The sequence below is a fragment of the Lycorma delicatula genome, chromosome 7 (assembly GCF_047948215.1).
Source record: "Lycorma delicatula isolate Av1 chromosome 7, ASM4794821v1, whole genome shotgun sequence".
In the NCBI taxonomy this organism is placed as follows: Eukaryota; Metazoa; Arthropoda; class Insecta; order Hemiptera; family Fulgoridae; genus Lycorma; species Lycorma delicatula.
Window position 1 is genome coordinate 121,326,382 of NC_134461.1, and position 25,848 is coordinate 121,352,229.

Consider the following 25,848-nt stretch of genomic DNA (forward strand, 5'->3'; position numbering starts at 1 on the left):
CATCAAAGTTTCGTAATTAATTCACTATTTTTATTTATGGTTTTTATTATAAATATTCTACAAAAGAATCATTAAGCTATTATATCTCTTTGTTAATACTATAAATAAAAATAGCAGTTACACAATCCATTCTTTTTCCAAAGACACGTGGTTTCATCATTTAGTTAAAAGTACATTGATTACGGTATTTTAAAGTAGGTTATTCAGCTGCCTGTTATTTTGTTTATGGTTCGAGCTTTTATATATTTTAATTATATTTAATTAGATAAGTTCATAACAGTAATCGCTACAAAAATGAATGGCTACATGAAATAAGCTTGTCTGTTTTAGTTTGCAATAAGTTATTTATTATTAAATAATTCCAGTTAAATATTGATAATAAAGTATTATTATCATAAAAGTTTTATTATTTCTTCACTTCAGGTGTTTTATTTGCCGGCCTCCGTGGTCTCGATTTTTCATCCGGAGATCATGGGATCTCACCCCTTGAAGCAATACATAACAGTAGTCCCGGAGGTTAAGAAAAAGTGTTTTATTTATTAAACATCTAATGACAATTTCATTTTTCCAACAAAATGATGATAAAACTTCTTCATTATGCTATCATTTTAACACTCTTGGCAGTATATTTTCCAGAACATTTATCTACGGTTAGTTTAAAATACATAAAAAGATCTTTATAGTTAATATCAAACCGTTAATTCTTTTTTTTTTTGTTTTAAGTTATACACCACTTAAAAATAACGTTAGAAGGGAAACTAAACTAAAATTTAATAAAACATTGGCTGTTCCAATCCTGTTTTACACAAGTGAAACGTAGAAGATGTCGAAAAAGGAATGATCTATTATTCAAGTTGGGGAAATGAGATACCTAACTGCAGCGTCAGGTTACACTAGACCAACCGGGTTGGTCTTTAAGTTAAACTCAGCTGATTTCGAAGTCGAGAGTTCCAAGGTTCAAATCCTAGAAAAAGCAGTTACTTTTATACGGATTTGAATACTAAATTGTGGATACCGGTGTCTTTGGTGGTTGGGTTTCAATTAACCATATATCTCAGGAATGGTCAACCTGAGGCTGTACAAGACTACACTTTATTTACATTCATACATTTCATCCTCTGAAGTGATACCTTGTGGTAGTTCCGGAGGCTAAAAAAATAAGAATCAAAGGTTAAACCAGATAGATGAGAAACATAAGGAAGGTATTAAACGAGAACTTAAAATGACGCCGTTGTTAGACATATTTAGGAATAGTAGATATAATTGGTGTGATCATTTAAATAGAATATCATCAGAACGTTAACCATTTAAAGTTTTTGAATATAATCTTCGTGGAAGTAGAGATCGAGGAAGACTGAATAAAAGATGGGCGCCGGAACGAGCTGAATCACCCTATGTCCTTCAAATGGCAAAGAATTCTTTATTTCTATTTTTTTTAAATATTATAGCTTTTAGTAATATGATTTTGTCATTAATTTAGTAAAAGTCCCTTCTTTTAAAAGTATGTTTTAATTATCGATCTCCATGGAGGAGTGGTAGCGTCTTGGACTTTGATCCGGAGGTCCATGGTACGAATCCCAGTTAGGCATGGTATTTTCCATACGCTACAGAATTTTCATTTTATACTCCCATTCACAAACTTCGAGCTTATATTGTGAAATAAAATAAATATATGTGACTAAGAAAAATGTAATGTTAATTAGGTGAAAACTCGAGATACTGAGGCTGACCTCGCTCAATAGCCTTATCCCCTTGATCTTATACGTTGAAAATTGAATGGCATCTATGCCTTATATATAGAAGTAACTGACCACGTTTGGTCAAAATGGGTACAGTAATTTTGGAGATATGACGTGATTTATTGGCCAACATAAAACAATCGTACATACGAGTGTACATTAACATTCACAAAACTTCTATCGGATTTTTTGGGTTCCTTAGGGATCAAAACGTCAAGATCCGGTGAAAACCGCATACGCCCAAATTGGATCGATTACAGTACTTAACACTGCTATAGCGGGAAAGTAAAAACAATCAATCATTCTTAACCTTAGCATTTTAACTATTATAAAAATATTTTATTTTAAAAATAGACTGTTTCTTGTCGTAAATTTCTTCTTGGTACTTAATTTTCTCCGTGCACTATCTTTCTTATAGTTTCTTAAAATTTTAAAAACATAACTTTAACAATTGTGAAAAATAATTGAACTGAACAAGTTTTTTACTTCCTTGTACGAAGTAAAGGAACTATTTTTCGCGATCGCAAATCGCGAAAAATTTCAGATTTCAACGGAAATATCCATTTTGACCATCCCTGAATCCATTTTGACTAGCTTCGGCCTGACGTCTGTACGTACGTACGTGTTTCTTGCATATCTCAAAAACGATTAGCCGTAGGATGTTGAAATCTTGGATTTAGGATTGTTGTAACGACTAATTGTGCACCTCCCCTTTGATTGCAATCGACTGAACCAAAAGTGTCCAAAAAGCCCAAAATCCAAAATTTTTATTAACTACAGTTAAAGAAATATTTGGATCTTAAAATTGGAAGGCACATCGGATCAAATCCGACTTCATCTCCTTTTTTTTAATTTAATTATATTGATTTATTAATAATTATTAACCTGTGATTATAAAAAAAAAATACAATAAATAATAATTCAATAGTGACAATAAAAAATATGAAGAAATATCAGGAGTTATTAATGAAATAAAATTTTATGTACTTTTCATTTTAAAAAAAAATGTGTATATGTAATTTATTAGGCATAAAAGGAGTCAGTGGTGTCCAAATTAAAGTTTTTCTTGTTGAAAGAATAATTTTTATTTTATGTTTTCAGTAGTTACAAATTTAAAAAAAACTGTTATATAAAAAAAAAACTTCATTTAAAATAACTTGGTTTTTTACTTTATTATTTATAATAGTTGTTTTTGAAATATTACTAATCTATTTTTAATTTTTGAGGAAGGCGGCAGCCCATATTTTTATGATAATTTTTTTCTTTTTTTTATAAATGTTTTCTACAGCTTGTAAAATTTTTAATTTAATTAAAATCATCCAAACCACTTTTGATGAAAAGTTGTTGAAAATTAAATTATGTCTTGTACACTTACATAAATTTTACGGAATAATAGATATTAATTAACCCTGGTGAAGAATGAACAATAGTACTCGAGCAATGCAGGGAAATTTAGTTTATATATCTAATTGTTATGCTAATTGATGTAATTTATCAATTAGAAACATCTTTTCAAATTAAATAAAGTCAAAATATAAATCCTTCTGAAATTCATTTCTTTTAACGAGCAGTTTATAGATAATTTTGATCCCGAAATTAAAAGATTTAAGTTTAAATCTTTAAAGTATAAAAGTAAATTCCCTTTAAAATATTTGAATATGAGGAGTACGAAAATAACATTCACGTAAAATGTGATTTACTGTGGATAAAATTTGTGGCTCAAAAATTTCCAAAAGTTCTTGATCGATTTCATTAAAATCGATCAACATACATTTAGAAAAAATGTATTTATAGGCCGTTATTTCTATAACATATTCTTTCGTTATTCTCCGCTACTGTAAAATTTAACATTATTTACTATAACCCATGAATTTATTTCAAATTATATATATTATATGTACCGTCAACTCGTTGGCACGCTTGTTCTGAATTTAAAAACCATAAAAACTGAAAAACGATTTGTGATTTTTAATATGAATTTTTTAGGTAGTGTTTATTTATAAATTTGTATATGTTTATAAAATATAAAGTAATTAACAATATTCAGCATTAATAACTAATGAAAACAATCATTTAAATGCTTGTCTTTAAATACATACAGAGGTGAGGTCTTAAATTTACTGCTGTGAAAAATTCTTCAAAGAAATTCAATACTATACAGTTCGCGATGCGTTTAATCATTAAATTATTAATATTTGTGGATTAAAAATCATACAGTAACATCAAAAGAAACCGAATGTTATATTTCATCAATATTCTCTTATTAAAAAAAAAGAGAGAACTCCAGTTTTAAATAAGGAAATATTAAATGTAATAATCATAAAAATTTTCCTGTGTCAAAATATAAACAATAAACATTTATTGAACTGAAATGGTAACAATTTGGATGTGAAAATTGTGACCGTTTCTAATAGGAAATTAATATTTTGCCTGAAAACATTCCCTTTTTGCATGTGGAAAAGAAGTAAAACTACAGTAATAGTGAATTCACATATTTAAATGAAAGCTTGCAGTGTAGCTGTAAAATGTATAAACTGGGTTGTATATAAAAATACAGTAAGTATCGTTTATAGTGGCATCGAATAAAATGACATATCGGATATAGTAACTAAAAAGATGTCTTTTGGTATGCTGTTAATACATAAATGCAGTTTATAATTACATCGGTTGTAGGGACATATCAGTTATTATGACTACTGCATTGCAGCATTTTATCGTTTCTAATGACGGACGGAAGTGACTGGTCTCTACAGAAATATTTTGATGGTTAAAATGAGTCAGCTTTTCCTTTTTACAGGTACTATAGTTGAAGTTTTCTTAACTTCTTCATATACCAGATTATTGTACATTGAAGCATCCACATTCGGTAGTTATTAATACTTTGTTGTGAGCGTATCATATCGTGCGGGTACAATATTTTATTTTACGTATCCTGACTAATTCATTCAACAGTGATTTACATATGACTTCGTGAAAAACATTCACGATAGAGTTAAACGCGCACATTGTCTGGCAGTTATAGAATGGTGAAACTAATAACGACATCGCCCAAGAATTACGCGTTGGTCATTCGACAATATCGGTGATATGGAAGTACCGTGAAAATATTAAGAAAAATTTTGAAACAAATTCTATGAAATCAAAAAAAATACTTTTTGTATATTTGCTTGTTTCGTAAATATCTCGACATCGGCACCACCTAGCAGGTCCATTTTTTACAAAAATATTTATTTTCACGTAACTAATATATACGTAATTACAATATGGTGTAGTAAATAAGTCGAAATGACCATTAAATTTATATATATATATATATATATATATATATATATATGTTGCTATATTTGACGTATAATTTTGAAAAAAATTTATTTATATTGAAAAAAGAATAAATATCACGTATTTTTTTATTACAGTAAAACCTAACAAATCGTATGGAGGGGGGCTCTTTCTGGAAAACTGTAACAGATTTATGAAACAGTAAAATCGTCTTGATAAATGTTCTAATTTATTGAAAGTAAATTCTGATGCTTGTTTGTGGTATAAATTATGTTATTCCTTTTAAAGATTTAAAATATATGTTTTCACTGCAATGCGACGATAAACTATTATTATTGTTATTTTACATTGCATCATAATTTAAGATAAATAATATCTTTTTCTTACATTTCTTATGCTAAGAATATTTTTTTCGGTCGTATTATTGTGAATAAATAAAATTACATACATTATTATTTGTTATTCACGTATACTTATAATTTTTATTTACAGACGTTTTTGAAGAAAAGTACGGTAATACTTTAGTTGAATGGGGTGAGTGGGGGTTGAATATGAATTTTCTTTACGTTTTGAGATATGAGGAGTACGAAAATACCATTCACTTAAATTATGGTTTACATATATATATACAAAAGGAGTGATCGTAAAATCGCGCAACCCAAATGACAAAAAATTGTTTTTTAGAAAGCCTTTTTATTAATTTAAAAAAATAATATTAACATTTACAATAGTATTATTTATAAGTTTATAATAAATGCTGGAAATGTCCACCATGAATTTCAATGTGTTTTCTTCAGTGTAGCAGCAGTGATATTTGATATACAGTCCTCAATATTTTGTTTAAGTTCATCAAGTGTATGCGGGTTGTTTGAGTATACATTACCTTTTAAAAACTGTCACAAATAAAAATCGGGAGGGCTCAGGTCCGGTGAACGAGGAGACCATTGACCATGAGAAATTAGCCGGTCATCGAAGAAATTGCGAATTCAGTTCGCCGTGTGTGCAGTTGCTCCGTCTTGTTATAGCCAGCAATCACGATCATCAGCATGTAACAAAGCCATAAATTCCATGATTATTTCTTGATACCGTTCTGCTGTGATGGTCTCCGAAAAAAGATAGCCCGCACAATTATTCGACAGATACACCACACCACACACCAATTTTTTTGGACTTTTTGGTTCAGTCGATTGCAGTCAAAAAGGAAGGCGCCCAACTAGATATTACAACAGACCTAAATACAAAATTTCAAAATATTACGGCTAATCGTTTTTGAGTTATGCGAGATACAGACGTCACGCCGAAAGTAATTAAAATGGATTCAGGGATGGTGAAATGGATATTTCCGTTAAAGTCTGAAAACCGAAATTTTTCGCGATTACTTTGTACAAGGAAGAAAAAACGGATGTATCTCGTAGAAGATATGTTCTAAATATAAAATTTTTCAGGGTTTTAAAATAGTTCAGATGTCTCAGAAATGTAATTTAAAAGTACACAAATTATGTAAAATTGTACTAATGGATGAAGTACATTGTTTTAAAACTCAATTTTTTTTTCCTTGTACGAAGTAAAGGAAAGTCATGTGATCGCGAAAAATTTCAGTTTTAAGATTTCAACGGAAATACCCATTTAGACCATCCCTGAATCCATTTTGACTAGTTTCGGCATGACGTCTGTACGTACGTATGTATCTCGCATATCTCAAAAATGATAAGTCGTAGGATGTTGAAATTTTGGATTTAGGACTGTTATAACATCTTGTTGTGCTCCTTTCCTTTTGGTTGCAATCGACTGGATCAACCGTGTCCAAAAGATTCCAAAATCCTAAAAAATTCGATTTTGGACTTTTCTTAACTGCATAAAATAATAAGCTCTCATTGAGAGCTTTTCAACGATATATCATAAGTGGTATTCGTTTTCATTGGTTCCAGAGTTATAGCAAAATAAAATTTTAATTAATGAAATATTGGATCTTAGAAGGGGAAGGCACATCGGTTCAAATCCGACTTCATTTCCTATTTTTTTTAAATTTTCTTTTAATTTAAATATATTGATTTACAATTATTAACCTGTGAGCGTAAAAAAAATTACAATAAATAATAAATAAAAAATATCAGAATTTATTTATGAAATAAAATTTTATGTATTTTTCATTTTGAAAAAAAATGTGTATATGTAATGTAATATGCGTACAAAGAAGTCATGTGATGTCTACATCAGATTTTTCTTCTTACGTAATGTTCTACGTAATCGTTTACGCGTGCCTATTTATGTATAACACGTTTATTTGTTGTATGCTCTTGTTCAGTATGCACATGTTGATTGCTCTCAGGTATGCGGTCATATGGGAAGCTCAAATATCTCTATATATACATCTCCCCGTTTTGTAACAGGGTACATCAGTATTTCAGTAATATTCAAACTACGTACAAAATGTGCAATATAATTTACCGAAGTTTCATTTAAGTTTGAAATTTCAATCTATGTTATTAGAATTTTGGTGTTACGTAAATGTTATTAATTTTATTAAGGTGCTTTATCAGATTTATTCTAGATCTAATTTTTGTTATTACTACGGCATGAAAATTGTGTGTTTTAATTAAAACAGACGTTTTCAACGTTTTTTAAAAATTATTATATTTTATCTTTTATAAATTTTAATTATTCTTTATGATTTGTTTTATAATGGATTAATGTAGGTTTTACTGCTTTGATATGAAGTTTTATTGCATAACTTAATTTAATTTTTTGCAGTGATTGGATTTTTACGGTTTACTTTTTATTGGCTGTCCTAGAATTATAAAGTATTTTTCAATATATAACCTTATTTTATTTCAGCCAACGTTTGTTTGTATTAAATTTGTGAGAATTGTTAATATACCACGCATATTTTTTTTTATCTATTGCGTTTATAATATGTTTTAAAATTTAATTTTAATATTTTTTAACAAAAAAAACCCGGATTTTTGTATCTATCCATTATTTCAATTAAAATTTTATTCTTATATTTTCATTTTAAAAGTTTTTCTGTTTATGTGATCTAAACCTACCAATGTCCTTTATTTAACTGGAATAAAATGTTCAGCGTTTTAAAAAAGTTAGGGTTCAAATACAGAGATAGAAGAACAATTGCTAATATGTACAGGAACCAAACAGCAACAGTAATAATTGAAGAACATAAGAAAGAAGCCGTAATAATAAAGGGAGTCCAAGGATGTTCCCTATCTCCGTTACTTTTTAATCTTTACATGGATCTAGCAGTTAATGATGTTAAAGAACAATTTAGATTCGGAGTAACAGTACAAGGTGAAAAGATAAAGATGCTACGATTTGCTGATGATATAGTTATTCTAGCCGAGAATAAAATGGATTTAGAAGAAACAATGAACGGCATAGATGAAGTTCTACGCAAGAACTATCGCATGAAAATAAACAAGAAGAAAACAAAAGTAGTAAAATGTAGTAGAAATAACAAAGATGGACCACTGAATGTGAAAATAGTAGGAGAAAAGATTATGGAGGTAGAAGAATTTTGTTCTTTGGGAAGTAGAATCACTAAAGATCGACGAAGCAGGAGCGATATAAAATGCCGAATAGCACAAGCGAAACGAGCCTTCAGTAAGAAATATAATTTGTTTAGATCAAACATTAATTTAAATGTCAAGAAAAGATTTATGAAAGTATATATTTGGAGTGTCGCTTTATATGGAAGTGAAGCTTGGACAATTGGAGTATCTGAGAAGAAAAGATTATTAGCTTTTGAAATGTGGTGCTATAGGAGAATGTTAAAACTCAGATGGGTGAATAAAGTGACAAATGAAGAGTTATTGCGACAAATAGATGAATAAAGAAGCATTTGGAAAAATATAGTTAAAAGAAGAGACAGACTTATAGGCCACATACTAAGACTAAGGCATCCTGGAATAGTCGCTTTAAAATTGGAAGGACAGGTAGAAGGAAAAAATTGTGTAGGCAGGCTACGTTTGGAATATGTAAAACAAATTGCTAGGGATGTGTAGGATGTAGGGGGTATACTGAAATGAAATGACTAGCACTGGATAGGGAATCTTGGAGAGCTGCATCAAACCAGCCAAATGACTGAAGACAAAAAAAAAGTCCTTTATTTTGTAAATTGGTTTGAAATATATTGGATTCTTAAAGTTGTCTATATAGGTTCTAAAACTTCGTAGTTTATACTGTGATTCCTTTGAAATATTATGCGATATACTAATTTACTACTTATGGTACGGTAATAGTCGAACAACAGAGAAATCGATATATTACGTATTTTAACTCGTCATTCACTCTATATATATATAAAGTTCTAAAGCTATTAAGATTGCAAGTGAAGGCTGAGCTGTTTTGTTTGTAGTGCGTGTACCGTAACCTTGTAATGTTAAAAGACACCAATCGATGAATTCAATACTTGACCTTAACCAGTGTTAATTTTTAATGTTTTATTACATTACTTAAATCGGCTACGATCATCAATTTGTCATTTTACGCATTTGATCTTATCTTTTACTAATGTACATATGTATGTACGCTTATATATTTTATATATCACCGGCAAATATCCGTACTTCGCACGGGTTTTCCAACTATTTCTAGTACAACATGTTTGACCCAAATATAATTTTTCTGGAATATAACAGCCAGTCTGAAATCAACCAGTCTAGTCTGTTAAGGTAAAATTAATTTAGAGAGATAAGCTAGATAAAATAACTAAACTAATTTTTTATTTCATTTTTTCATAAAACAAAGGAAAATTTAACAATGTTTTTTTTTTCTTTTAGTTATTTCAATTTTTTTTTATTTTATGATGAAGATGAGATGTACATTGTGTATAAGATGTTTACGGTGAATATAAAATACATGTTTGAATATGAAATTATATTTACAATTTTCACAAATGCTCAACATGAACTTCTCTGGTCGCACGGCATATGATAGTTTAATACTATCATATGCTACAATAGCGATCATATCAGGTGTTACTACAGCCACGTTGTTATGCGGTTTCGCAGTTTTTTCACCGTTGTTGGAAGAGGGGACAAATAAACGAAATCTTTCACAAACTGCCACATGAAAAAAATCACGACGAGTGAGATTTTGGGCTGCTTGGTGCCAGTGGGGCAATGCCAAATCGACGGCTCTGCAAAACTTCAAATATAAGATTACCGTTAACACTTTTTTACATAAAAAAGTACGATCAAAAAACTTTTTTCGGGAAACGGCGCAGAAGACATTGATTTTTGGAGAGTCTCTCCCATGCTCAACTGTTGCATGTGGCGACTGTGTTTCGCCATATTCTTGCGTTGTGGCACTACATCTTTCTACTTAGATGTATCGTAGATGTGTCATGGGAGTGTCACTGAACACTAAGCTTGATTGAATAATGCCATTTTTTCTTGTTTATAAAGGATAGAGGATAAATTCATGTAACTCCTCCACCCGGAATTTCTATCACCTCTGTAAACGGCTTGAACGTATTGAATCCTGTGTGAATTGAGTAACAAACGTTGCTGCAAAACAGTACAGGCAATAGTATGAGCACCGGCTGCCATGACGAGTGGGATTTCCTGGGGTATGTGCAGAACTGTAGAATATGCATAACCGTCTTCGTCCGATACAGTGGTGAGGACGTTAAACCTGTTGGCGCAAAGTCGAGTGCTCTGAGCTGTAGGAGATGTACTGCCGTGTATTGTGAACGAAAATCATGCTGCTCAGTTGTCACAGACCAACAACAATTATTGAAGCGAAAAAAGCAAAATGCTTTCTCTTGCGGTGTTGCCATTTTGATCCAGACTTAAGGGAAAATTTCACAGAGAGGCACCTACCGGCAACCAAATGAACTTTAGAATCCCCTACATTATATTCTATATAATTTGTTCGTTATCGATGATCGATTGCGGCGTAATGTCTTTTGAAATCGGGTGAAATATTTTGATAGATTCTAGATTTTACAGCCAATTCCTAACCTGAACGATATTCGGACCGGAATTTTCTAAACGAAAGTCAGAAAAAAGCTAACACACTACGAAGATGTTCGAATGAATAAAAAATAACGATAAAGTTTTGTAGGTAGTACATTATATGAATCCGGATAAAACTGATACTTTAATAATAAGTAAATATTTTTTATTTTAATAATGCCAATTTAAATAGATTTTTAGACTGCAGATTTATCACTATAGAAACGTATGATAGTTTTAATAATCATAATTCTTTATTTATTTGTAAGTAATTAAAAATTTAAGAAAAAATCCAATAAGATTTAAAAATATTATGCTTTTACATAAATGTAAAGAACTAATAGTTATGTTAAAATATTTCAACTACTGAACAAGTAAATCTCAGTCGGGATATCATGTTATTTCACCTCTCGTTTTTATATGTTTATTCAACGATGACTTTCAAACGCTTGAACGGATTTCAGGTATACTTGAACAAATTTTTTCCTTTAACTTCAAAAGAATAAAAGTTAGGTAAAGGTTAAAGAAGAAGATAAACCTTATTTTCTGGTCTATATTATTAGAAAGTGACTATCAAAATAAGTTTTCTTATCTCACTCCATTATTTTTGAGACTACTCTTAAAAATATCATATTAATATAAAAACAACTGTACTTAGCATTTTGTTTCTTTTTTGCCACTACTCTTTCAATCTTTGATTCTCTCTTTTTACCTTTTTTTCGTCTTGTTTTTCATAATTTTTTTTAATTTTATTTCCAAAAGTATGTCAGTTAAAAATTTCATTTTAATATTAAATTCCTTTATATCTTCTTTGATTTCTTGAAACCAGTTATTTTCATTTTTTAATTTAAAAAGGTAGAAAAATAATTAAAATTTTTTTGTTAATCTGTTGCCGTTAATACTTGCCTGAAATGAAATCGTACTGAAATTTTTAGGACGTTAAAGAAGGGGCAGAATTAGTGATTTATTATGGTTTCTGAGCTGAAAAATTGAATAAAGTAAGATTTCAGAACCATACCTGGAGTAGTTTTTGGGAAATCTGGGGTGAAACCAATACAGTGAGGTAAAAAACGCTATTTTTTTTATGTTTGACCTACAATAACTGTTAATGTTACGTATTAAACATATAAAACTTTTAAACAAAATTTGTTGAGAATTTAATTCTGACAAAATAGTGCAAATTAAGCTGATATATAAAAGTAATAAAAATTCGAATTTCTGTTAGAAACAGTACACTAGAACTAAGTGTACTGTTAATATCATGTACTGTTACATGATATGTTACATGATAATGTACTGTTAATATCAAATGTATCATTTATTATATACGTACCACTTTATAATAAATGTTTAAAAATGAGCTCGTCTTTTTCAACACATTTCTGTACTGCTTCACATTTACAAAGCAACACATTCTTGGCACGTGTCTGTACTTTTTTAAATAAGAACTTTTTAGTTCTTCATAGCTGTCCTTAAGTTTGATCACCCGCATCCGTAATGCGAACAATTAATTCCTCATATGAATGTATTTTTGTTTTGTATACAATATTTTTCATCCATCTCCAGACGCAAAAATCTGAAGGTGTTAGATCGGGCGATCTTGGTGGCCGGGAATGTGGACCTCCACGAGGTCATTTTCTCTGGAAAATGATTTAAGTGAGTGGAAACGGCACAAGAGAAGTTGAGAGGCGCTCCATTGTCTTCATTGTCTTGCCATTATTCAAACAGCTTCGGCGGATCTTGATGAAAGAGCAAGTAGACCTCAGTAGTTGAAGAAAATGTAACAAACTTGTCGAACTTTTTTACTTTTATTTGAAAATTGTATTAATAATTACGGATTAAAGTAGAGCAAATTAAGGGATAGGTATTTTTGCCACCTCATGGTTAAAAAAACTGTCTGGAATACGTCGAGTAAATGTTTACCTTAATTAGAGCAACGTGAAAAAATAAAAAAGTCTGATGTGGATACCACATTATTTCCTTGTACTCCTATTAAATTACATGTATTTATATTCTTTATTACATTTTTTTTTTTTTGTTATTGAATTATTACTTATTTTAAAACTTTTTTTACAATTAGAGGTTAATAATTATTAATAAATCAACATATATAAAAAAAAGAAGAAAATAAATTCGGATTCTCGCCGATGTGCCTTCCCCTTTGTAAGATCAAGTATTTCATTAATCAGAATTTTATTGGGCTATAATCTGGAAACAATGAACAGTCCATAATCCAAATTTTTTGAATGCGGGATACTTACGTACGTACAGAGCTCACGCCCAAACTAATCAAAATGGATATTTCCGTTGACCCGAAATTTTTCGCGATCACAATACTTCCATTACTTCTAACAAGGAAGTAAAAAATTGAATTGATACTTATTTGAATTTGATACGTAATTGAATTGAATTGGTACGTATCATGTAACTAGGTGGCCAGGATTCGTTTCGGTCGCCCGACCGTCTTGTCCCGTTTTCCGCTCGCCCAACGTGTTTGTTATCCTCACGTTCCGAGTAGAAAGTATTTTGCAGATATTCAAGCAAAAAGAATTATTAATTTTACTTCATTATATTTCTGTCGCTATGGTGACAGAAATTTGTAAAAGATTTAATTGTTGTTTAATTAATGAATATCGCAACCTCCAATGGGGCAAGGGCCTCGATTTATGAGTTAAAACCTTCCCTGGGATACCATGAATTTATCCTGTAAATTTGAAAGCAATAGGTCTGTTGTCTCGCGTGATGCTGTTGCAAACAGACAGACAAATCCATAAACTTTCGCGTTTATTTATCATGTAATAACATATTCATTAATTCAACAGTAGGAACAATAGAAATTCTGTTATCTGGAATAGGTGTTCCATGCAAGTATAATTAGATTGCCTCTATCAGAGAAAACACATTGCAACCGTGTTATGCATGTTTAAAGTTGAATAAATAAATTACTTTTAGCTCCAATGTTTGGTTGTGTTTTATAATTTAACACTTTTCGTACTCTAAATTTCCTCAGCAAATTTATGTTCACTTTGTTTCATTTTGCTTTATGTTGCGATTGTCTGTTTTTTTCTCAACGTTGTCGTTTAGGGTGTGGTTCGATATTGTACTTCACATGATAATAATATTTACGAGAATATGGGTTGTATAAATAGAAAGCTCAGTTTTTTTTTTTTTTTACCAACAGTTTCTTAGGGATTTTATTTGGAAGATGTAACGAAAAAATGTTCCCTGGTGAAATGTAGTAAGTGTACCGCATTCGGATTAGTAATACAGTTAATGATCAGCGGAAACAAATTTTTATTTAATATTGTTTTTATTAAAGATATTTTTTAATTTTAAACGTTTTTCTCTAAGAGATCGTCAGAAATGTCATTGTATTATAAGAGTATTCTATTTATCGTCTATATTTGGAGCATATTTTATTTATATTTTGATTTTATTTACCTCTTCACAAAAAAAGAGAAACAAAAAAACGTAAATAACATTGAGACTTCAACTGATTTTTTTCATACTACGAATATTTTATTCAGAAGACTTTCTCTACTTTTATAAACCTTTTCTCGGCACCGCTTTTTTTTTAAAGATTTTTTTTCGTAATATAGTAAAAAAAAAAAAGTTAAAATATACTCTCCTTGCTTTGTTACTCACGTTAAGGTATTCTCTCTGCTTCTATATGAAACGTATAAACATATACGATGAAATAATTCCTTGTTTGTTCGTTCTCAGAAAATGAAAATTGTTAAAATAGGAGGTGATATCATTATTACATGCCTACGGTAGCACGGTTTGTTTTAAGGCCATGTTTACTTTTTTATCTCTGTTAAATAAAATGATTCACTTATTTTACAAGAATAAATTTGTTAAACTTCTACTTTTTTCTACGTAATACAAAAAAAAAATGATATAAACATTTTATTTTATTTCTGTTTTGGATGATTTTAAAATGGCAAAATACGAATAAAAAAATTAATTATAAATTGTTTCCAATTTAATTTTATCATTTGGATTGCAAAACAATTCAATTTTTTGTTATTATGAAGACAAAAATAGCATATTACCGTGTACCGTATTTTATTGACGTTAGATTTTATTAAAAAAAAATATTAATTTTTTGCAGAAATTCCATGAAATATTTTTTAATTAATTCTATTCGTTAAAACAATACTAAAATACAAAATGAAATTTTTCATTAATTGGATTTTTTAAATTTATTCTTCGTAAATTTGTTTTTTGAAAAAATATACTTCCTTCAAATAAAGTAGTAAATCATCATTTTTATTTAATTTCTATTTTACCTAAATTCTGTAAACATATGAATTTAACTATTAATTATTTTATGTAGATATTTATATACAGTATAAAATATACTCTTTTGTAATATATATATATATATATATATATATATATATATATATATATATATATAAATGTGATATAGGTCAGATAATAAATCTGTGTTATTTAATACTATTTCACATTTTAATTTGTGTAATGATATCGTATGAATTACAGCAACCATGAACATTAAAATATGAAGATAATATAATAGCGTTGTACATGAACTAATACATCCCTATTATCTTTTTTGATTTAAAGTTAATTTTGATTTATTATATTTACTGAGAATTATAAATTAAAAAAAAAAAAAAAAGAAAGCATACTTTGAAAATGTTGGAATTGACCTCACATTTGCAAATTGCAAGTTAACTGCACAACTAATTAAAACTGCTGTAATATACTGGTGATTCTGGGAAACGAGAATTTTTTTACATTAAATATTCTTATGAAAAAAAAAAATTAAATTTATTTATAACATTTAAATAGAAAAATAGAAACATGTAATGTGTGAGAATACAAACACAGAATTTATATTTTGAAGATCACATCATGCAGGCGAGCTCCGTCTCTGAGTAGATATAGATGCAGTTTTGTACTGAAACTCTTCATGATTTGATGAAAAATTTCAACAGAAATTTCAGCAGTTGTTATTAAGGTCTTTGTTCTTCTGACGTAGCAGGTCGACTGCTATACATTTTGTTTTTTAGTCGCAGAAGAAGAAATCGCACACCGTCAAATGAAGAAACGTGGGAGGCCATGTAGTGTCACAATTTCTCGAAATTATACGGTTTCCAAACGATTGGCCTACAGCAGCTATCGATATTCGTGGTGTATGTGATTTTGATTTGTCTGTGGTTTTTGCGTAAAGTTTTTCATCTTGGCGACGTATCTATTTGATGTAACTGGTGTGCCATTCTAGTTTTCAAAAAAAATTGTAAGGCCTATTGTTTCATATGATGACACAGCACAACTCACGGTAACCTTGATTGCTTAGTAGTGGGTGCTAGTGTAGCTATGTGTGATTTTCTTGTGCCAAAAAAAGTTCGTTGATAACAAATGCGTTAAGGTGGAAATGGGTTTCGTTCGACATACACAGTTTAACAAAGTCGTTGTCCTTTATTTATCTATATAACCAGTCGTTCACATAATTGATTACGCACTATGTGATCGTTTGGTTTTTCAGGTTCTGGACAAAATACCAGAAGCCGAATTACCTTTATCAGGAAGAAGTACCTTTTACATATGGTAAAGTCCTGTAGTACTAGTATTCTTCATCCGGTTGAATTATGTGACTGTAAAAACACTTCTTGATGACGAATTGAATGACTATCGACGAATATCAAGGAGAGTTGAATGAATTCATAGATGAATTGAATGGTCTTTTTATAACAGTTTAACAGTCCGATTTGTCTGGCCTATCCCTTGAACGATTCTTTTCATTGTTGAACTTCTTTCCTCAAAATTACGAACCCTTGTGTTAATTGCATGTACTGATGTTACACTACGTAGCATCTTAAATTAAATTGATGGTGAAATTCTAACGTTGCCATTATTTCTATAAAAAAAAGTTAATTGTAAAAGTACCACACCCGAGTATCCATCGTAACTAGATGGTACGATGACGTGCCTGGTTTCAATAAGTTATTTCAATAACTTATGGCTGGTTTTCAATAAGTTATTTTTGTGCTATCTCGCCCAGGGCTACCAACTCAGATTTCCAATTTCCCGTTTCTCTGAATCGCTCTATATTTATAATACCATTTTATGCATTTTTAATTATTTATGTAGTATTTTATGTATTTTTTAGTTTTTTATGTATTTTTTAATACTAAAAAAAAACAAAATTAAGGTTTAAGAAAAAAGAGACGGATATAAAAAGAATTTTCGGAAAATCATTTTTTTTCGGGAGGAGAGGAAACCCCGTTCTTATGTAAAAATTTAAGATTAATAAAACGTTCGATAAAATAATGTTGTAAGCTTAATTTACAACACGAATTTTAATTTATTTTATTTATATATAAATAATATAGTTTTGAAACAAGTGAAAATGTCAAGTAGATTATAAAAAATATGAATTCCAAAACTACTTTACGTAGGTGTTAAAATGAATCCGAATTTTTCGTGACTGTTTTTTTTCTTTTTTCAGGTTTTTACAGCACAGTATTTTATACACGGTATATATAGTAATAAGAATTAGCATTTCACAGGCGATTTGGTGATAAATGAAATTATTGCCACCAGGTGTCGTTAACACTTATTTCTTTTAACCCTTTCTATTTTTTCTTTCTTCATCTCTTTCTTTCAGTAGAACCTTATTTTTTTTTATTTGAAATATCTGACGACTGTAATTCCAACTTAACTTTATTTTTTTGAATAAATTCCAACACTAATATATTATTATTATAATTGTAAATTTTATTTCTCTTTACAATATTTTATTTTATTTTAATTTCTGAAATCTATAATGAATTCCTTAAAGATATTTTACGAAATTATGATTATAGTCTTACGAAATCTTGACACGATAATTAGTAACTTTTTTTAATTTATAATATTATAATTTAATTGAATATAATTATTATTGTCTATTACAGAACGTATTGCGGGAGTTGGAGCAGAAAAAACCGCAGTTGGACGAATTAGTCCATACAGCGGAAAATCTAAAAGCAGACTCCAACCGGCAGCAACTTCACGGAAAAGGTAAGCGAAAGCCTATTTTATATTTATATTCTCGGATGTTATCAATTCGATAAAGGACATTGAGAGATTACACAAGTTAAAATTCTTACTAATACTTTTAGTTACTTCTTAGTATCTCAGTATTCAAAAATAAATAAATTATAAGACAAACTAAGAAAAATCTGTTCTAAATTATTAATATTGGAACGAGATCACATTCAGAAAATCAATAACAAATTTTATATAAATTTTATATTTTAACAGTTTCTCGTATTTGACGCAGAACGAAAACATATCGGAATTTTATCGCAAATCGGGACATATACTCGTGAAGTACTCATCGCTTTCATTCTTTGGATATTAACGAACATTCACTTCGAATGTTATCGCATACTATCCCCCATTTGAAACGCTGAACGGAATGCAGTTGTATCGAGAGATTCTTTATTATCTTACTTATCGTAGAACCTGGACATTTGCCCATTTCTTTTGGATCTTTCTGATTAAATGACTGGTATCTATTTTTGCTGACGATAGATTAAGTTTATATGTCCCATTCGCTGGCCTTCAGTAGAATTTATACCCTTGGACTTTTCTTGATGTAATAGCAGCTGATCGATCTACCCTCTTGTTCATTCGAGTGTAGTGGTTTCAAAACATCTATTGTTCGTACCTTCTACGCTATTTTAGAAATACTTTCCACTGTATCTCTTGGCTGTTGTTTTTCTGCATTTTTCTTTTTAATTTTGCTGTTTTCTTATTCTCACACTTTCTGTTATTATTAAACTTTCTCTACGCGTCACAATATTAAATACGTATATAAAGTATATACGTTTATAGAGTGTATTACGAAGTTTTCCTGGGACTTTCATAACCTTTTATACTCTTAAAAATAATGTAAAACGTTCATATAAACATAATTTCTAAAATGCTTCGTTAGAAAGTTAACAGCTACTACGTTAGAATTTCGGGTACCCCGGTGGAATGAGGTCGTAGTGGAATTTTTAGAAAAATAATTTAGAGACAGAATTTGTGATTTATTATAGTCTTTGCCCTGAAAAATAGAATTAAATAGGTTTCAGAACTGTATCTGCAGTAATTGAGAAATCTAGGGTGAAAGTCCATAACACTGTTTGTTATGTTTCGCGTACAGTAACTTTGTTAAATGGGTAATAAACACATAAAGCTTTTAAATAAAACTTGTAGAGAATTTAATTGTGAACAAAATGGTCTAAGAAAAGTTGAATAAAACAAAAAATTTTTTTAAAAATTCGAATTATATTTAGAAACAGTACACTAGACCAAAGTTAAAAAAGCTGTTTCTCGTGGCGGGTAGGGATGGCCTGTTGGATCGTCCGGGTGACACACGGAATATCGACTAATGTTGTTAAAGTGAATGGTGTCCTATGGCATCCTGTCATGACAAGATACACATTTGTAATTCGGTATTATTCATGTATTAAAAGTATCCTAATTTTATGAAGCAAGGAATTAATTATATAATAAAATATATTTTTAATTCATTAATTATTTTTCAATCAAAATTTAATTTTTATTACTTTCCCGCCTATACCAATATATGCTACTACGCAGATATAACTATAAGTGGAAAATATAGAGATCGATTAAAAAATCTACAAAATTGGCCTTTTTTTAAGTTTTGTGCCTTAAGAAAATGTTTTAAATATTAAAAAAATAGATTTAAATAAATTGCAAATAATATACGAAAAAATGTTTTATTGCAGTTCTCCCAAGACCAATTAATCCATTATTGTCACACAAAGGTAATTAAAATAATTGAAGTTTTTTTTATCAAGATCACAAATTACTAAAAACATTTCTTAAATATTCACCCTCACTTCCCAAAAAAGGCTGCAGGTTTTTCATTTTTTTTTAGCTGCATCTTGTTTCAGAAAAGGAGTTAATAGTAGTTTTTTCTTCTATATTTTCTACTCCAATGGTCTTTGATAACAAAAAATATTTTTAAAAATTTAAATCCATCTCACACTGCATTTAAATTGTAAACAATTTTAAATTTTTGATAGTTTTCAATTATAATATTTCTTGAAAAAAAAAATTTTCACCTCCTTCCTAAAGAATTACAACTTTATTTAGAATTATGGGTGTATATTTGTTTTTTTAATTTATTATCTTCTCTAGGGATTATAACTTGCTACAGCTTCCGCTTGGGTGTGGCAGCTCCAAGAATGAGCAAAAGGTCAAGATTTAAAATTTTTAATGTTCATAACGTATTTTTTTAAACAAAAGTCAATAAATTAATCTAATGTGGGGGGTATTAAGGGGGTAATTTTTTCTTTGTTTAGAGCTCCCCCCAGAATTTAAAGAAAAAAAAACGAAAAATATTTAAAATAAATTTTAATGAATATTTCAATCACTAAAAAAATCCCCGATGCATGAGGTCCTCCAAATCTTCAATTAGTCTATAACATATTTTTCGAAATTGTGATGCTAATCATGCGTTAATATTAAAAAATGTTGGTTATTGCATATTTTTTCAAAGGTTGAAGTTAAAATATTGAAATATAGTCAAACAAGTCAATGAAGAAATAACTAAAGCTGGGATAATTGAATATTTTAAATTATTTTATCATAAAATTACAAATAAAGCGTAAAATGACGATGGAAAAAATTGTTTTGGGGTAATAATTAATTGTATTACTTGATTGGCGTTGCCGGGAAAGTTTTATATATATCTGCATGTTTGTGCGCGCGCGTGGGTTTTTATGTTGCCTGCTTTTTCACTTAAACATATTATTTCAAATACATATTTACCCTTAAACATATTATATTAAATGTAAATGTTTTCTATGTGTAAAACTAACCCAGAAAACATTGTACTTAAAAAAGAAATTGCACTTAACTGTACAATTTACAGTTAATGCTATTGATTTATTTGTTTAATCGATTTTATTTATATTTATAAAAACTATTTTATCTTTTGTAATAATCGAGAATTTCCAATGGATTATTAATCTTGCATGAATGAATAACTACTTCCATCAGAAACGTCGTTTTCAGACTTTTTTGATTATTTCCTTTTTTTGCATATGACAGGATGTTTTTCCTTGCAGGACTGAACTGTTTTTTTTTTCTATTATTAGAAGAACTCTTTTAGTTATCAACTGGACATCCTTATCGTTCTAAGTTTCTCTCTACTTTTTGTCTAACTTCTTTCTTCTTTGACGTCATTATCATTGCAAATTTTCTCCTCTCTTCCTTAACGTTGTTTCTTTTCACTTTTCTCTTAGTAACAACCGATGTGGCAGTTTTTTTCCTGGTATATCACCCAAACTCATTATACTCGCAAAAAAAAAATTAAAATTACGTTATTTTTTGTGGTCGACTTAATTTTTACCAAAATAATGTTATAAATTTTTTTCTATAATTTATATTAGTTTTAAGACAAAATGGTAGCAGAATCTTGTAAAAAAGAATTACAGTATTGTTTAGAAATTTATGTTTAGGTTTCTAAGACTTTGCTTATATACAGATTTTAATATTTTTATTTTATATTCAGATACAGTATTTATGAAAGAAATACTGAGTTTGAAATGAAGTTTTATAAATGATAAATTATCGCTTAAATCACCCTATACTTTGAAATGTCAAGGTTTTCCTACAATTTAGTGGGGTTCGTTCATGGCTGGAAAAGTGCCTATTATGTATACTGTCCAGTCCAAATGGATTTTTTCTGCGATCTTCGCTAGCATGTTTGAATTAGCTGTGATTAGAATCTTACTCAGATCAAGGCTACGAAACATTTCTCATAATCATCTTATTTTTTTTTAATAAAAAAATTCATGATTGTAATGATATTCCTTGACCGTTGTTGACTTTTTGAAGTTTGTGAAATTTAAGATGTGGTCACGCGTTCCTTCTTCCATTTATTTATAAATCGATTTATTTATTAATCGGGTAATGTGTTCATGTTTACTCTAACGGAGGTAGGAAAAGTCTCGGTATCTTTTAATTGTGGAAGCTGGGATTATTTTCACGTTGTGTACCTATTTTTGGTTGCTTCTCTTGCGGTAGTGGAGTGGTCACGGTAAGGAGAGGGCTCTCATATTATATTCCTTATGTGTTATGATATTAAATTTTAAAACCCAGTTCACATTTTAAAACCTTTATATTTCACATTACAATTTTACGTTAAGTTTCAGATTAAGTTATCACAGAATCTTGTATTTACTTTGAAATCCCCATTTATTTGATTTACTAGTAAAACTTGCAAATAATTTTTAATAATTGATATACTTTTAATTTTTATAAAATCATTCTTTACCCACTTGCAATCCCGCATTTGAGATTTAATGTTTCGTATTTTTTTTTCATTAGGATACTCTAAAATACCACTCAAATAATTGTGTATGTTCTCTGTATGAATGTACTTTCTTTACGTCTTTTTATTATTTTTTTAATTTAATTTATTCTTAAATATACAATTAAATGTATTACTAAGTTTTTTATTTAACTATTAGTGATGCTTAAATGTTATCCGTATTTTTAAGTAGCAGCTTGCTATTCTAACGTCGATTTGGTTTAGTTGACATGAGTGATTTGGCACAAAAAATCCACCTTGATTGTCGGAATTGATTCTATCTAAATCAAATAAAAGCTGAAATCCTGGAGTTATATTTTGTGAGTGAATACGTGATATGTAATTGCATGTCATTGTATCGAAAATTCTTTTTTTAATGTAAATCTAGATAGATATTTTATAAATACCTATTTAAAATTTCATTTAACTTGAGAGTATTATTTGGAAGAAATTGTTCGCCTAGATTTTTTTTTTTTACTTCATTATTTGTAAAAAAGTAAATTATGTATGTTTAGTCTGGCTATTATTTAAAAGTAGATTTATGTATATTCACGTAACTTAGAAGTTAATTTTCCGGCCAATTGTATGATTAGTCGAAGAAACGGAGAAACTTTCAGGATCTGCTGGTGAAAATAATGAAAAAAGTTCATATAAAAATAGGTTTGCTAATGCTTTGTTTTTGAGTTGCGGCTAACGAAATATTTAGTCCCGATTTTCAGGTCTTATGATAAAAACAAGCCCTACTGTAATTTTTGGGTCCCAAATTAAGGAGTAAAATTGGAGGTTTCTTATGTAATTACAGCTGGGAAAACAGCCAGACAAAACAGGTCCCAGAACTGTAATTCCAGTAGTTTTTATGATAATCGAAATTTTTTTTTTCGGTTTGTAGTACAATAACATTATTAAATGACTAAATGACCAATAAATGCGGAAGATTTAGTAACAAAACTTGTAGAATAGAAATTTTAATTTTGAGAAAATTAATATAAATACAGCCAATAAAAAGTAAATATATCGAAGCGAAACAGACGAAAAGTAGACAGAGAATCGTATTCTTTCTGTTTCTAATAAACATTATTCTCAATATAGCATAACAAAAAAATGAAATAAATGAAATCGTAAATGATAATAAACCTCACTTACAGTAATTGTTCCAAATTTCCTCCTTCACAATGTACAGAGCACTCTGCTTTTATGTCAAATATTTCTGGTGGCTTTCCGTATCATCTCGGATCGTTTTGTATAAATTCGATAGTAACTCTTCTTTAGTATTAACTTTTTGTTGGTATAAGTAATCTAGTGGCGTTAAGTGAGTTGATCGTTGTGGCCAATTGATTGGACCATGTCTAATCTAGTTTAAAATAACATTTAAGTGATTCTAGCTAGTAAAGAAAAATATGGCGTGGCACCATCATGTTGGAAAATCGTTTGCAAAGTTTGTAAAGTGCATCCACCAAAAGAGCCGGCAAATTATTTTTCAAGAAATGAACGTATACATATCCTGTAAGGTTTTCATTGAAAACGAATGGTCTCATAATTTTGTCATAAATAATGCCACACCAAATATTAACGTGAAATCTTTGTTGGAAACAAGTTTCCACAGTACCATGCGGATTGTCTTCGCTCCATAAATGACTATTTTTAGAATAGAAGACTCCGATTCTTGTAAAAGTGACTTCATTAGTAAATAAAATTGAATGTACTTTATTAGCATTGTTTTAGAAGCCGATGACAGCGGTAATCTGTTGCCCAAAAGTTTTTAACCTTCTGCTGACGTAAAGGATAAAGATTTTTTTTCCTTAGGATGCGCGCCATACTTTGTTTATTGACAAACCAGTGTAACATAAAATTCGCCTTGTACTAGTGTCTGGACTACACTGAGTACGCTGAACCATACGATGTTTGTCATTAATACGATGATTTGCTTCGCGTTCAACAAAAACCGAACACGTTGTCGTGTAAAATTTTTTCAACATTGTAATGATTTGTAATTTCCTTAAAATGTTCACTTTTACCTACATACGTTTGTAGAATTTCACAACGTTTTATATCAATTAATTCAAATTTAGTCGATTATTAAAAAAAATCTTCATCCACAAGTATTGGTATTATATCAGAAAGATGTTTTTAGTACAATAAAACAGGTTTATAACCGGCCAACCGAAATTTAAACACGTAAACCGATTATACCGTAAATATTTTATAAAAAAATCTTTTGAGATAGGTTTGTCAAGTGGTAGGAACCATTGTTGAAAAAAGCCGGTACGCATTTAAGTTACTATATTTGAAATCGCCAGTGCGTAACATTCACAAGGAAAAAGAAGTTTCCTCTTTTTCGTCTGCGCCTAATGCACATCAGCTTAACATACAAGTCTCTCACTTAACTATCGTAAATTGGTTTGTCATATTTTTCTATATTGTATACGTTATTCAGGGGTAAATTAGATACGTTTGAAATTTTACAGATGATGAAGCTCAAGTAGAGAAATTTTTACAAACTGTCAGAATAATGGTTTAAGTATAGTTTTTTAACTGCATAGGTTCTTCCGTTTTAATTTTTTCTATAAAATATTATTTGCTTTTATAATCTAAATGTTTGAGTTTTTAATATAATTTAGTTTTATAAGTTTCTTTTTTGTGATGGATATTTGGCATCTATAATCATTTTTATTTTAACATGAGTCTGATTTGTAACATTTTTATTTAACATAATTTTTTATAAGACTTTTAAAATATCTTACGTATTAAAAATGTTTTTTTCTTCTTCTGAAGATCCGGCACAAAAAAAAACTGTAAAGATAACCCTAGATTTATACCATAAAGAATAGCGTGTATGTAATGAGATAAAAAATGTAATAAATTTTATGTCTGAATAAATTTAAAAAAGAAAAAAAATATCCGTCCATGGAAGATATTCCATGTTTAAATTAGCTGGAGTGGGATGAACTACTTTTAATATTGTTTAGAATGTATAATAGACCATATTTTACTTTAATTTAAAACAGTAAAAAACAAGTAAGGGTGTCTTTATTGTTGTTTAAATTAGGAGGGGTTTTTTATCAGTAATAATTGTTGACGGTAAAAATTGTATAAAAGAAAATACTGATGTAATGATAAAGTATAAGAAAAAAGGGGCCAACAGAGGCTTTATTTGATATATACGAGTAGAAGTAGTCAAACTAGTATTAGTATTACTAATTCTGTAGGTAATGCCTTCCTCATGTCCTATTTACAAGTTTACAAGCCTATGTGAAGCGAATATTGGAGGAGGTATGACCGGGGGTACAGAAAGAGTGGTCGAGCTTAGTGCTTCTAGCGTACGCATTTACTTCCGTAATAAAGAAAATCCCATTTTACTTAATACGAACACAAAATTACACTCTCCGTAAAAAACTTATTCGTCTGTATCTTTAAACGGCATGATTTAATTCTATTTATTTATTTTTTTACCTGAAAATGATCTTTTGTTAGTTTTTTTCAGTTTTTAATAGAATTTACAAATAAA

The 25,848-nt window shown here is 29.3% G+C and overlaps 1 protein-coding gene across 3 annotated transcripts in view; it reads left to right on the forward strand.

The window, feature by feature from the left end:
• Dys (Dystrophin) overlaps nucleotides 1–25,848 on the forward strand; it is a 1,915,508-nt gene that overhangs the window by 908,626 nt on the left and 981,034 nt on the right. For all 3 annotated transcript variants that reach the window (XM_075370745.1, XM_075370746.1, XM_075370747.1), the window contains exon 48: nucleotides 17,920–18,025. In XM_075370745.1, the coding sequence (XP_075226860.1) occupies nucleotides 17,920–18,025 (106 nt within the window). The remainder of the gene's footprint in view (nucleotides 1–17,919; nucleotides 18,026–25,848) is intronic.